The sequence below is a fragment of the Mugil cephalus genome, chromosome 22 (genome assembly GCF_022458985.1).
Source record: "Mugil cephalus isolate CIBA_MC_2020 chromosome 22, CIBA_Mcephalus_1.1, whole genome shotgun sequence".
Classification (NCBI taxonomy): Eukaryota; Metazoa; Chordata; class Actinopteri; order Mugiliformes; family Mugilidae; genus Mugil; species Mugil cephalus.
This window is the reverse complement of record NC_061791.1, coordinates 13,033,155-13,048,621: the sequence shown is the minus strand read 5'-3', so window position 1 is coordinate 13,048,621 and position 15,467 is coordinate 13,033,155. Positions and strand designations below refer to the sequence as shown.

General features: G+C 48.0%; 1 protein-coding gene across 3 annotated transcripts in view; it reads left to right on the top strand.

Moving 5' to 3' along the window:
- The window catches only part of LOC125000082 (chemokine-like protein TAFA-5), a 149,127-nt gene that overhangs the window by 44,842 nt on the left and 88,818 nt on the right, over nucleotides 1-15,467 (top strand). Inside the window, exon 1 of one of the 3 annotated variants that reach the window (XM_047575440.1) lies at nucleotides 83-883. The exons of the other annotated variants lie outside the window; for them this stretch is intronic. Coding sequence (XP_047431396.1) covers nucleotides 793-883 — 91 coding nt within the window. The 5' untranslated portion in view covers nucleotides 83-792. Of the gene's footprint in view, nucleotides 1-82; nucleotides 884-15,467 lie in introns of those variants that run through there. 3 annotated transcript variants of the gene reach the window in all.

Genomic DNA, 15,467 nt, shown 5'->3' with positions numbered 1-15,467 from the left:
GAGTGGGGAACCGCGACAGAGGCAGAGAGAGACAGAGAGAGAGTGGCGGAACGAGGGAGCAATATAGAAAAGAACACACAGAGAGAGAGAGAGAGAGAGAGAGAGAGAGAGAGAGACGGAGTGCGACAGAGAGAGCGAGGGAAAACGAGAGAGCGAGAGAGAGAGAGACGGAGAGAGGGAGAGGGGGGCTGAGAGGCGACTTGGTTGGCAGTGTTTGCCTCTGCCTCTCCAGCAGTGGGAGAGATGTGCGTAACATGCAGCGGAGAGCGGTGATCATCATCTGCGCGCCGCATCGCCGTGGACCGCCGTGCGCACTGGAAGACGGAGACACGCCGAGAGGCGCAGCCCGACCCGCCGAATCCGTCGCGAGCGAGAGTCCCGCGAAACCGACGAGAGATTCCTGAAGGAGGGGGGGGAAAGAAAAGCAAAGGAAGAGAAGAAGAAGTGCTGTGAGGAAAGATGCCAGCTCTTCAGGCGGTGATTGGGGGTTAATGGCCCCTCTGTTTGGAGCCACTCTGACGCACCGGCGGAGAAGCAAGCGCGCATAGATCTATTTTTTTTTTTTTTCTGTGTCGCTGTTGTTTTGCGGAATCCCAGCTCTTCTTTCTGTCACCGGACTATCAAGTACGGATTTTGCCCGAAGTAGTGGATGAATGCTGAATTACGTGGCCAGCAGAATATGAGTCGGTGCGTGTCTGTGAGCTGAGGTGGAGTGTCTCTCTCACACACACACTCTGTCTCTCTCCCGCTGCACGACTGATCTCGGTCCGCCACAGACCTTCCTACGCCAGGATGCAGCTGCTCAGAGTTGCGTGGGCACTGACCGGAGCGGCGATTTGCTGCTTTCTCATTCTCCTCATTCACTCCCGTCTGCTGAAAGAAGGTAATCACTCAGAACTCTCGGCGATTTTTCTCTCACTCTTTCTCTCTTTTTTCTGTTTCAATGCGCCACCGCATTCCATGTAGTTCACGGGAAGTTTTCCGCAACTCCAATGCGGGAATGCGTCCATGGTAATCGAATATTTAATAATTTCTTTTAAGTCGATCTAAAATAAAATAATGATAAGAAGAAAATCCTGTCAGAACACAGAAGCAGCTAGGCTCATCTGCATGAGGCAGATACGCTCTGTTTGGATTTCTCTCACCTGCATTCCTCTTTGTCAACAAGTCATCCTCCTCGGGGATGATCGATTAATCAGCGTTCTATATAATCGAACAAATAATCTGGACCTTCAAGGTGTACAGGAATGATTTTGTTTTTTAAAAAAAAGGAGCACCGAAAGCAATCTGTTTGCACAGAGATCCTGATTTGTTGTATGCGTTCTCAATAGATGGCACTAGAGTCTAGCTTTAGGGTAACATTGAGGTCAAGCGGCTCTGATGTTGTTCCATTCACCTCCCATTGTGTTTTCTGACCCTCTTTATGTTGAGATAAATTTCAATCCCGATCACGGTCCACGCACCTCCCAGCGGGGATCGGTTTGCCCCCAATACCCTCGTTGTCCACAATGTGTCTGCCATCGCTGCCACGCTATCTGGGCTGCACAGCCTGCGGACGTGGCTGCATTGTGTGCAACTGGTCCGGCTTTTTGGTGGGGGTAATTAATTGAGTTTGCTGACATTCAGCTGTGAATGGCGTGGGGTTTAATGAGTCATAACTCAACCGGTGTTTCGGCGTGGCACATTATCGCCCTGGACCCGGTCGTTAATTCCACCTAGGATGCAGCCCAGTGCAAATCACATCTGTCTGGGGGAGGTCTTCATGCAGGGGTTGAGTACACTTACTGCTCAAACTCCTTATAAAAGTCAAATGGCGTAACCCGGGGAATTGCTGTTCTGTTTAAAGCTGGCACAAAAGAAACAGCACTTAATATTCCCTTTATTCATGTATGCCCCGGGGCCAGCAGAGTCTGTTTTGGCACTTAGGAAACGGTCATGGGTTTCCTTTGTGGCCTTTTTTTTTTTTTTTTTGGTTGAAAAGCATGGCTTGGAATGGCTCACCATCCCCTCTTTGCCTCAAGCCCTGGGCGGGTATTCAGGTCGAGCAGTGTGGCAGATACTCTCTCCCTCTTCTCCTCCTCCGGGTGAGTCCATGACTACTGCTGGGTAGAGGATGTCCAGGCTTCCCGAAGAGAGGCGGCAAGGGGAGGGGGAAAAAAAAAAGAAAATTGGTCTGTCAGCCAAAAAAGCAAGACAAGGGGAGTTAAGGATTTTGTACTGGCACATGTCCCGAAGCCTTCCTCTGGAGTTTTAATTTACTGTGGCATACTAGCCTTTTTTCCACAGAGGTCACAAAGAGGATTGTGTAGCCACCTAACAGTACAAAAAAGTGCTGCCCGTGGCTGTGTCAATGCGGCCGACTCTCATTAGATCCAGGCCATCAGCATTGTTGAGCTTGTTGACTGGCAAGGCAATATTTTTGACCTTCACCGCCGAGTTGTTTGTCTGTATCATGTTGTGCTTTCACACGAGGCGCTTTTTTTTTTTTTTTTCCCTCTTTCCCCTAAGCCTGCACTATTTTCTTTGCTTTCTAACTTGACACCGAACAGCCTCGAGGGGGTTAGGGGGGGGGAGTAGCCGGTCACGTCGGACGTAAGGAGACGCAATCGGCGGGTCGGCGATGAGGCTCTCGTTTTTAAAAAAACGGCGTCGAACGTGCTCAATTTAGCCTCCCGAGAATGGCCAAGGTCAAAGCCGGCTGTGAGGCCTAATGGCAGGAACAGATAAAATGAATTCAAAGGACTGCATTAGTGGCAGTCTTTTGGGGGGTGAGGATAATGAAAGGCGGGCATGAGGGGCCTTGGACGGAGCAGACCTACTTTTTTGTTTTTTTTTAGTCTCGCTACGCCACATCTTTTCATCGGGGTTTGTCCTGCACAATCACTTCCAGGTTCAGCCGGAAAGGATGGAGAGAAACGGGGAAGAGAGGAAAACATATTTTTAGTCGTCCTCGCTGTCACATCGACAGACTGGTCGCCTCTTTTGTGTTTTGCAGGCGGTACGTTAGCTGAGCTGTTTCCTTACCAGTTAAGGTGTTATGGCTGGTGATCTAGCGATAACTGGCAAAGGGAATGTCGCCAGCCTGTTGGGGAAGCGTATTTTGGGGAGTTGTAGGCCTCATTGAACCGCTTGCATAATGTGACACCGAGAACCTGGGATGGGACGGCGGTCGGGGTGGGTGAGGACCGGGACTGAAAACGTGCTTAAGACATTATGCACTGGAAGCAAGGATGAATTTTGCGCCATAAATTTCCCACGCTGCCCACTTCAATAATTCAGGCGACGGAGCGGATCCCATTTTGCTCTCCATTGGCCGAGGTATTCGTCACATGGCAATAAGAGAGCCTGACAGATTCATGGAACAGTTCTGCGGGAAATCCAGGCGTTTGAGTACAAAAAAAAAAAGAAATGAAATCCAGGTAATGAGACAAGTTACCCGCTGTAATAAAATAATTTGCGGCGTTAAATTGAAGCAACCCGGGGGTTATGATTAAAAAAACGGGAGCATCTCTGAAAATCAAGATGGCCTGCAGTTCTCTCTTAACGCCGCAGCAGCGGCGTGGTGTTTAAAAAAAGGCGAGATTCATTGCTGGAGTGTCAAAGTGGTGGAGTATTTCCCACTTTAATGTGAAGATTATTTGGAGACAAGTATCTTCTTAAGTGCTGCAAATAATGAGGGAATTTGGGTCCGCAGCCACAGAAGAGACAAATTGGATAATCTCGGATGATTGATCCGTATCTGCTCCTCCACGGCGCCGTGGCTGAAGTGATCCAAGATAGCAGGGTCTGGACGTTTACCAGCACACATTAGCTGTAAATCTTAATATATTGGATGAAAACCCCGGGAGATATCTGAGAAAAATGGGCTTAGAAAGATGAACGGGGGATCGGTTGAATTGCGTCGTTCATAAAACCTTGCGCATCCCAGGGGCAGCCTGCGCACCCTCCACCTCCCCCAAGCAGACCACCAGTCTGCATAATGACAGTTGCAGTTATTGATTTTCAGGTAAAACCACAGGGTGAGCCGCGCCGGGCGGTGTGTGTGTGTATACTAGGCCCGACAACACGCAAACCAGTCAGTTTTCATTTGCCAAAGATAGAAGCGCGGCCCTGGGAATCCAAGAGGAGGAGAGTGACAGTCAGGTGGCGTGGAAGCTCTGCTCCAAGCAGCCCCAGGCAGATCTGGGTCAAGCGGTGGCAAGCGCTCGGTGTCATGCGCGCACTGTACGCGGCCCGTGGAGAAAGGGAAGCCCCTGTCATCACGTCTGAAGACACGAGTTTGGAGAAAAGAAATAAAAAAAAAAAGAAAAGGGGGCCTCGTCGCGTCTCAGAGCAGATGCTGCCTTGTGCCGTTTATTGTTTCCCCTTATTCAGAGGAAGAAAAAAAAAGAGAATCATGAAAAAATTATAATTCTGCACTCAGAGGTGGATGTTGTCAGCTTGTTTACACCGAGCGTATGGATACGGCGGGGCGGCTCGTGCAGAGGAGCCCGCGACTCACGAGAGGTCACCAGGTGCGCTTTCGCTTTAAGAGGGGCCCTCGCGGAACAAAGCCTAATCAGGTCACCTTTTACAAAGCCCCCAGCTCAAAGCTCAGGTCACAGCGAGAAGAAAAAAGGGCCACCGCTTCCCGTAACGCGCCTCCAATGCAGAACGCCCTTGATTGCAACCTTTTTGAAAAGCGTGACCCCTTTGACCGGCCAGCGGCCGAGAGACTCATCAAAAAAAAAAAAAAAACGGCTGCCTTCTTTTCGCGCAGCACGGTTGCCAAACACCAGATGATTATGTAAGACGCCGGAAGATCTGATGGCAACTGTTGTTTATATTGACGGTTGTTACTGTTTCCCTTTTTATGCTTTGCTGTTTAGCTGTTGTTGTTGTTTTCTTCTTTTTTTCCTCCCTCCCTCCCTTGCTGCAGAGATTTCCGTGGAGCTATTCAATTTCACCGTGCCATCTGCGAGCGCCGTGTTTCACTTTTCCGTCTGAATATTAATTCGCTCCGTGCTACGGTTGCAGAATGCAGAATGCTGCGTGCGGGCTACGGTTTTACGTAAAAGTCCCCGGACGCTGTTTGATCGTGGCCGCGCCTAGAGTCGACCCCAGCTCTGACTGGAGTGTGGCTTTGGCAGAGGTCACAGAGAGCTTCCTCCTTCTTTAAGCGCCTGTTATTAATCTGCAGAAAGGCTGGATTTTAACAGAATTTAGCCCTGAAGCACAGTTTTAGGCTCAACTGAGATAAAGACAATACGCGTTTAGCATACAGAGAAAGAGGCCTTGCCGTAGTTGAGTTGTCAAATCCTGTGTGATTTCAAATCCAGGGTGCACGCAGGTAAGCAGGACGTCCCTCCGAATGTAATCTGCGGTAAACGGCTTTAAATTGAAGGCAATTTATCTTTAATGGTCAGCATCAGCCGAAATCCATGAGGACGACGCGCATTAATCAATCGCTTAATTGATTCATTACTTAAAGGGTTTGTTAATTAAATCCCTTCAATGAATCCATCACAGTTGCTACAGGAACCTGTGGTGGATTTTTCAAGGTAATCTAAGCCCGGTCTAAACAACCCCCTTGTGTCCTGTGTCTGGGGGCACTTCCCGTCTGTGATTGTGATTGTGTGTGTGTGCATGTGTGTGTGTGTGAAAGCTTCAATATTTGCTCATGGCACTGTTTTTTTCCCCAGTTGCTATTGATTGCGGGACAGTAAAAAGTGTGCACTATTGCACCCAGTTTTCCTAAAGTCCTATTGATTGCGTTTTGGCAGTGCTCTGGGACAATAAAAAAGAAGAAGAAGGGGGGGAAGAAAAAAAGGAAAAAGACCAGTGGTTGGGCTCTAATGAAATGCTGGCTGTGAGGATCCTCTCAGGGCTCCAGCATTTACGGGAGAGACTCACTGGCCTTTGGAAATGGTGATGTCAAAAAGATATCGCCCCTTACACACTTCATTCCTGCCCTTCCACCCGTGAAGTGCCGCGTTTAGAAAAAAAAAACTCCCCGGAGAGTCCTGGTGAGTTCCAGAGAGCCTCGGTCAAAACGTTGAATCAGCGAGGACGTGCCGAGCAAACGCCGCACGTCCTCAGGTGCGCTCGCGCGCAGATGCCGGCAATAAAACCCGTGACGCTCGTGGTGAATTGCGGAGCAGCTCAGCAAGCCGGCGCAGATTGCCGGATTGTGCTCCTCCTGGATGTTGAGGACGCGGGGGAAGCGCATGAAGGGATGTTAGTGGCCGCGGCGGTATCTTTAATTAAAACCCCATCCAGCAGCCGGAGAACGTGTTCTGGTCACTGCGATCTGATAGAGCTGAGGCTGTACGAATTAGTCATGTGGATGTGTGCACAGTAGATTGAGTAGAGGAGGTGGGTGTGTTTGGATGACAGGGGGATGCGCGTACACAGAGGAGTCGAAGGAGGAGGAGGAGGGCCGGTAGTTTAAGAGGTTAGACACTAGCCGAGCCATTTGTCTATCGACTTGTCAGCTGGTGGGAGAAGGATCCTCTCAGATCAGCGTTTTCCCCCCGAGGAAAGGGCGGGTTCCTCCGGGCCAATTCTTGCTACGCCGGCAACGCGTCCATCATGGCCATCCCTCAAAGAGAAGCCCCGTCCCTCCCCCTTTGGAGTGGTCCAGCCCAGGATGTGGAGGCTCAAAGATGTGCTGATTTAAGGGAACTGACCTTCTGTCCATTTTATTCATAGGATAACTCTCCAGACCATCGATCGCCTGACCGCCGGGGTGCTCAGGTGTGATCTGTCCACACGTTCCAGAGGAAATGATGGGTGTGAAGTGTGCTTACCCTTCTGCGGTTTCAATTTGTTTCTTCCCGCCGTGTCAGAGGTAGAGATGAGGTCATCGCGACGCCCCGATCAATCCGCGCGTCTCTGTTCATCTGGCCGATCGATAGCTACTTAAGAAGTTTGATCTTCCGTGTTCATGAGATCACAGTCATTCAAATGGATTAAGATTTTTTTTTTTCTTCACAAAACCTTGGCCCTGGAGGCCACCGCGACACAAACGTGGCATCTGTGATAACAGGCTCGGTCATGCTTTATGGATCCAGTGCATTCGAAACGTTTTTACTTCCTTTTTGTTTTTTTCTGTTTCCATCTGACAGAAACGCAGGTTTAATCTGACATTAGTTTGGCTATAGCGCATTAGCTTCTCGTGTCAAAGGGGCAGAATATTACCCGATGGCGCGCCGCTCCACCGAAACAAATTGCGCGTTAACTCTTTAGAAAACTAATGGAGGCCTTATCGATTCCAACGAGGGCCAGCCACTTGCTTTTGTCTCGGCTGTCAGGTTGTGTCTAAAGCAATTTCATAAAGATCATTATTTTCTTTCTCGGGATGTCTCGCAGCCAAACAAGATGCCCCGTCGTTTTCGCTCCCGCCTTTTGTACTGCTTGCGGCGGCGGCGGCGCTTATGGTCCAATTGAAAAGGAATTAGAATAGAATGACACATAATGAAAATCACTAAGAAACATTGGCACGTCACATCCTCTTAGCTCGTCGCACCCTTGAATAGATTGCTTGTGGGGTTCCAATTCCTACCCTCGATGTGACGGCGTCGAAAGGAAAACGGGCTTAGCTCACTGTAAAGGACAAGCCGTATCATTATGGGTCATAACAAGCGGCGCCACTCGTTTATCTTCTAATGCCATTAAAGCGTGCGGCGGGAAAGGTGCTGACATGGGTGTTAGTCATGCAACAACGCGAGATAACTCATCGGGCTCGCTGCTCTTACGGTGATCATCATTGGCATAATTGATGTAGCTGGCAAGCGACGCGCTGTCAAATTGTAATCCAACAGGTTGCTTGAATAACATTATTCAAATGATTGCATGTTTCGGCTTGTTTACCCGTCGCAGGGCCCGTCGTCTCGCGAAGTTGCACTTTGAATGCAGAGGGGCCGCACACGCTCGCTGCTCCCAGACCGACTTGATGGGTTTGGCATTAAATTATTTCAGAGGGAAATATTTACAATTACGCCCGGGCGAAGAAAACTGGAAATAGACGGTTTCGGGGTTTTCAATTATACCTGAGATTATGCCACAGACATTCAGATTGCCTCCACGGAGGCGGAGCTCCGTTAAGCCACCCGGCTCTGCCTCCGTTTACGGCTGCTTCTTCGCAGGTTACATCGTTGCAACATATAGTTTTATGCTTATGTTTACGGCTTTGTCAATACAACAGCAGAGAGGGGGGTAGGAGGAAAAAAAAAAGAAAAGAAAGGAAGGAAAACGAGCCAGCAGTTCTGCTTCATCATAATCATTACGGTCCATTCCACATGGGGGAGAGGAACTTCATTATTGTACCTGCAGGGACTGTTAAAACCAAACTCATGAATACAGAAAGCTTTCTTCCGTGGTGTGTTGTTTCTTTACAGTGCTGCTGCTGGGGAATTTTTAAAGCCACATTCTTCACTTAAAGGTAATACGTATAGTGCAGAGGCTGTGCGCGCAATCATTTACAAGCCGGGTAAGCTTCACCATTCACTTCGGCTTCCCACATGCAGCTGACTGTTTGAGCTCAAATAGCAGTATGCATAAGGGGGCACGAGGGTCACCGCTTCCTCAAACCTAGTGTTTCATCATCTGAGGAGCGACGCGCGTCGTCCTGTTTGGTATGCATTGATGTGCACTGACGTGCCCGACACCGTGAGCCTCCTCGCACACGCGGGAGAGCAGACCTCGCTGCCATGTTCCGTAGTTTTTATTATTGCCGAGAAATTCACAGTGAGAGCACGAACCGGGGGGGACTCTGAGTTGCATTCCGCCACGCGGTGTGAAACAAAAAAAAAAAAGCAAAGATGTTTTCGTAATGATATGTTCAGCAAATGAAATGTGCCTGGTTTGCACATTTGCCTTGCTGAACAGACAATAAATTATATCTTGTGCTGCGCCACATAAGCCCAAGGATAACACCACATTCAATGAGAAAGGAAATGGGGCTTGCAGGGAGTGCGAGGAGAGAGAAAAAAAAAAAACGCCCTTGCCTAAATCAAACGGGTTCGGAGAGGAAGCATTGACATGTAGGTCCTGTTGACGCGATTTACCTCCTGCGTGCGTTCGCTGGCGCGCGGAGCACATCCGCGCGACGAGGGTGGCATGTAAACACGCAGGATCTCTATTTGGCGCGGATAAATGTCGAGGCCGCGGGCGTCGGCGCGTGCAAAGTTAACGTGCAGGGGTGCGGGGACAAATATGGATGCAGACGCACAAGGCCTGCGTGCGAACTCCTGCCGTTCGACGGGCCGTGTTTGTTTTTCGTACATTGCAAAGCAAATTGCAGCTGCAGCTCGGAGTCCAATTTATCAAATCGACTCAAACGGTGTGCGGCGTGCCGCGTCGCATCGCGCATTCCGAACACACACCGCTCTCCCAGATAGTGAATAAATGCTGCGAGCAAGCGTAGATGAACACACACAGGCCCGAGTGGCAGCCGCTTATACATATGCAAACACTCCCACAATGGGTCACTTGCCCACACACACACACACAGTGCGGCAGGTTCTTAGGGGACTCCAGAGAGGATGAAATATTGCTGCAGAGGCCACACACAGTCCACAGCGAAGCTCCCGCAGAAATAACAATGCTCCGAGGGGATCTCGTCGGAGCGATCCTGTCGTTGATGGAGATGTTTGCAAACAGAAAAGTCATCCGCCGCTTCCGTCTGCGTGCTGGAGGCTCGATGACCTGATACGTAACACGCACGCGTGCAGAATGTCGGCTTCATCTGTCACTTGGTTTCCGCAAATAACGTATATTCCAGTTGTCGTCTGCAGACTTGGCTCTCATGGACACCCACATAAACTAACTCATATATATATATATATATATACATATAATATGCAGCCCGTCTGACATATGCGGAGGCATAACTGACATCACGGAGGCAGGGCAGACGTAAAGCCGGTGACATCCCAGCCTTAATGGTGTCTGATAGGTAAACAGACCGTAGCCACCCACCTGCCTTTTGGCCCAGGTGGAACCACTTGAGCAAATTGCCTCCTTAATTGATGGACTTGAACTGGTTGCTGTGTGCTAGCTTGCCTGTGTGTGTGTGTGTGTGTGTGTGTGTGTGTCAGTGTGTGTGATTGCTGGGGGTAGGGGGGTTCTGCCGGTGCCTGTGGCTTGGGGAGCAGTAATAGTGGAAAGAGAAATCTGTCAGCCGGTAATGAAATAATTGGCACAAACGGTTACACATGCGGGCGCTTGAGCGCGCACACCAGGCACGCTCACGCTCTCTCAGATACATGTAAATACACACCAGGCACAGTTGTCTTCTTCATAGATAAGCACTTGCACTCGACGTGCGCGCACACACACACACACACACACACACACACACACACACAGCTCCAGCCGTGAGTACAGATAACAGCCTAGTGAAGGAGCCTGATGCACCATTTCCTCTGGTTGTAGCTACAAATGAACTAAACCCAGTGCCTGCATATGGACAGACTGCGGGAGCAAATGAGGCGGAAAGGGACAGGCAGATTAAACCTACAGAGAGAGGAAGAAAGATGGAAAAATAGATGGATGGACAGAGTAAAAGAGGAGAGCGATGGTGCGGGAGCAAGAGCCGTTTGAGAGAATGAGACAGACAGAGAGAGGGAGAGAGAGTCACAGGTTGTTGCCAACGGGTTGCTTCCTGAAATAAATTCTTTTTTGGGGGAGGGTTACCATGGCAACCCAGGTAACGGCAGACGGGGATTGGTTGTGCTAGTAACCTGCGCTAACAGAGATGGAAAGAGAGAGAAAGAGAGAGAGAGGGGGTACCATCCGAATTCTGTCTACAGTTCCTATCTGTCTAAGATTTGTTTCACTGTGCAGGATTAATCACACAGGATAATCACTGACAACGTGCCACTAAGAGGTAATCATCATAACAGATGCTTATCGCTGTGATGATTGGGAGGAGGAAGGGGTCAAAGGTTGTGTCGGAGCTTAATGTGCTTAATGTCAATATTTGTGACAGCACAGAGAGAGTCAAAATCCGTGCTCCAGAATATCTTCAATAGGGGAGTTGATGTTTGCAAAGTTTTAGCTGGAAGGTTTAAAAATAGAAAATCCTTCTTGGTTTTTGATGACTGGGCATGGGTGGATGTTTCCAGGCATTTTTGCAAAAGTGGCAAAGCATGAGACACTTTAATAAAAGTACAGTATGTGAGTAAGATGGTCTAATGATGTTAGTAGCATCAACCAAACCAATGAAACTAATCAAACCCATCAAACCACCCAACCCTACCATCCGCCCAACGACCCACTGGCACACCCAAATCCCAACCAACCTACCAACCAACCTGCCCATTCAAACAACAAAGCAATCAAATAAACCACACCAATCCATCCATCCATCCATCCATCCATCCATCCATCCATCCATCCATCCATCCATCCATCCAACCACACCAACCCTGCGACCCATCCACCTGGTCACCCAACCAAACCAACCTAACCCAGCTCACCCCATCCATCCATCCATCCATCCATCCATCCATCCATCCATCCATCCATCAGCTGTCCAACCAAACCAACCAATCAACCAACCAAATCAATCAAACCCACCAAACCAACCAACCCACCCATCCATCCATCTAATCAACCAACCAACTAACCAATCTGACCGTCTGTCCATCCATCCATCCATCCATCCATCCATCCATCCATCCATCCATCCATCCATCCATCCATCATCTCTCCAACCAACCAACACACCCACACACACACACCAAACAGGCCAACAAGCCCACCCACACGTCCACCCACCAACCATCCCAAACAACCAACGAAACCATCCAGCTCACCACGCCAATCAACCAACCCACCACCCAACCAACCCAACCCCCCCTACCCACCACCCAACCAACTAGCCTCTCCAATTATAAATCTTGAGATTAGATCTTAGAAATCAGGTCAATCAAATGCTCACACCAAAGCACAATACACTAGCTAACTGCAAAAATAATTTCACTGGAATTTCCAGCCTCATATTCTCTAATCTCTGAAAACATCATTTGATTATTATGAATCTTGAATGGCGCCTTGTATCGACCCTTTCTAGGTAATGAATCCAAGCTCCTTGGTGCCCCTCTGAATTTTCATAAGGCTGCGCCACACTTTTCAGAATGCAAACGTGGATAAAAGATTGTTGAACCTTTGGCACAGCGTTTTAGTAGTTGCTCACATGGCTTTTTTTTTGGTGTTCACGATCACTGAGTGAGCGCTTCCATTTCCTTATGCTGCTGTGTGCTCTGTTTAAAAAAAGCAACTCATATATAAGTAGTTGCCTTAATTAATTCTCATTTAAGCTGCTGTCACATTGCGGGGATGTAGCAGTTGGAGTCCAGGCACACTTACTCAACGTCCCCAAAATAACCCCATGGCGGTGCTGCTCAAGTACACGTGTCTTGTAGTGTAGCCCCCTGGACGTGAGAGGAGACAGGAGAGAGGACACGGAGTAGAGGAAGTGTGCGGATGTGGGTAATAAATGTAGATGCAGATGTGGACAAGCTATGCCGGGGGTGGCTGTATGTTTGCGTGAATGTGTTTGTACATGCAGGCAGGTGTTCTTCTGAGCTTTCCCTGTGCGCATGTGAGCGTACACGCAGTCATGTCTGATTATAAACTCCAGTCAGTGTGTGTGTGTGTGTGTGCTTACGAGCCCGCACCGCCAGTCAATAATTAGCACAGACAGCAGGGGGAGGAAGATGAGAGGAAACAAGGGGAAAAACAACACACACACACAAAAAGGAAATAAAAAATAATAAGAGCAGAGTGTAGCTGAATCCCCCCACCCACCCACCAACACTGTGGTTACCGTGGAAATCCAGATAAGGATGTTTCCTCTCTTATTCTGCTAACAGGGCTCTGCATTGGCTCTGACAGAGCCTGAATACCAATTACACTGCCCTGGCACCTCCTCCGCTGGAGATAGAGACAGAAATAAGGGTTGTGGGAGCAAGAAAGAGCGATGGTGGGGGACGGAGGGAGAGATGAATGCAAGGACAGAGGGACACAGTACAGCTGACCACATAAAACGAGAGGGGATTGAGAGGGGGAAACTGCACAGAGAGGATGCGTGTGTCTGGGAGTGAGGGAAAACAAGGAGCATGTGAGACTTTAAGGAGCCGTAAACAACTGCGTCCCAACTCTATCAACACTCCCTCCGCTGCTTTCCATCCTCTAAGGTGATCAGCGCGTAACAAGGTGCATCCTCAGACGCTCAGTGGAACTTTTTTTTTTTTTTTTTATTTCCCCCCATGCCTCTCAAAGCAACAGCTGACCGTCGGCTGGTAATAATAGCAGAGGCCCGGTGATAGCTCTGGCGTTGTAGCCAATGAATAATTTATCATTTATGCAGAGCCGCAGCGAACACATAGTCTCCATTAAAGCACATTGACTGGCTGAGCCGCCAGCTCTAGCCCCCTGGCTTTATTACCAGCGTGCACACATACGGGCGTGCGTGCGCACACAAAAGGAGAACCTCCTCTACATACTTGACATGTTCCCATCTCTCCTCGTCTCTCCCGTTCGCCCATTTCCTCCCCCTTTGTCATGCAAAGCGTTGTCACTATACTAGAAAGCGCCGTTTCTTGTGTGGGAGCAGAATGTGTTGCCAGACGAGGGTTCAGGTTGTGATGAACTTAAAGAAAAAAGAATGTGGACGTCGATATGCTCAAGTCCTCCGAGATGAGCTACAATAAAAGAGGCAGTGCTCTCTTTAACTCCCAAAGCACCAGCAGAGTGCCACAACTTGCCGTGATACACAAAGCGTTATTTTTTTTTCTTTCCCTCCCTCTATTTCTCTCTCACTTCCTCTTCTTCATGACAGCCGCAGTATTTTTTTGTTGTTATTTTCCTTTTAATTTTTTTTTTTTTTTGCAGGAGTCAATTGCCAGGCACTACCTTTGTGACTGACACAAAGACTTTGTTAGCTTTGCAAAGGAGCGACGGTGCCGAACCATTGGCTCCCGCTCACCCGGTTATGGCAGAATGCTGCTTGTGCAAGGCTGCCGACCAAGTTATTGTCCCATCGCATTTTGACACTTAGTGTTTTGTTACATAAAATGATGCGTTTTTATCAAGTGAGCGGGTTTACATGGCATCTTCATGTTGACTCGTGGGATTAAGTTGAGCTGCTAAACGGTTGCACCGTCATCCTCTCCTGTGAGTTATTTGATAGGACTCTGTGGTGTTTCATGTTTTTATGGTTAAATGTTGAATGTGTTTTGGATGTAGCAGTAGCTGCACAGACATTCTTTAACCTCCTGAGACCCTGCGTCCTCATATGGGGACATTATGTTTTAAGTTTGCAGCAGCTTATTCTGCCTCATTTAGACCTGTTGTCCTCATATTCTGGTAGTAAAGGGTCAATACACTTGTTTATTTATGTTTATTAACTTTTCTAGTTTGATATGACATACAAATTTAACAAATTTACAGGTACTCGTTTGAGGAAATAATAATAATTATATTTTGGTTCACATTGGTCACTTAAATAGTAACACACAGTAAAATAATCCCTTTGTCCACATAATTTTTTCTTTTCAAAACATTTTCAAAGATGATGCTTATTTTTTGTACTTCTTTGGTCCTACTCATCCCACATGCCTAAGAAATTAAGATGCATTCCAAACAAATTCTTGGGTCTCCTGAGGTTTTATTAGATTTATTTTTTGTAAGTGCATTACCTCCGGAGCTTTCTCCAAAAGTAAGTCCATAGATCTCCATAGACCACCGTGTTACAATGCCCCACTTTAAACTTATAAATAAAAATGTTTACAGCCTAGCATTCGGAACAGTTTTGATCTCTTTAGATAATTTCTCCATCCTTCATGACAAGTGTGTGTGAGTATAACTTTTAATATTAAGTGTCGCAGGTCACACGCTGTCTGGTGTCACCAGTTCATTTCAGTTCCATTGTTGTGTTAGCCAGGAGTTAGGCAGAGTCGGGCAAAACTGCGATGTCCTGGAGGCAGAACTGGCCTTTGGGAACCCGCAGCTGACGTCACGGAGGGTTCATCTATCGAACACCAGCGCCGCAGCTACTCGTGTTATTTTTGCATTGCTGCCATTTTTGATCAGTCATCGTTTTTTTTTTTTTTTTTAAAGGGACTGGGGCATTTTGTAAAAGTCAAATTTTAATTCCGTTGACATTTTTGGAGGGTCACATCAGTCTCTAACGAGGTTGCGTAAACTAAGCAAAAATAATTCCAGGGTGACTCACATGCATGACAAATTCCTACTCTGCAATGGTTAAAGTTTAATTAGCTCTGTCGCATACTTCCCAGTCATTTTTATTGGGGACCTATGGAGGATATCCAAATGCACAACTGCAACATTTACCACAGTGGAAGTTAATATTAAGTTAACAGTGATTGTAGCTTGGCCATACAAATGCTTATAAAATTTGCATTATGTTTTTATTCAAGTGACCCGCGCCGCTCAGTTGAGAGACATTGCATGCGGTA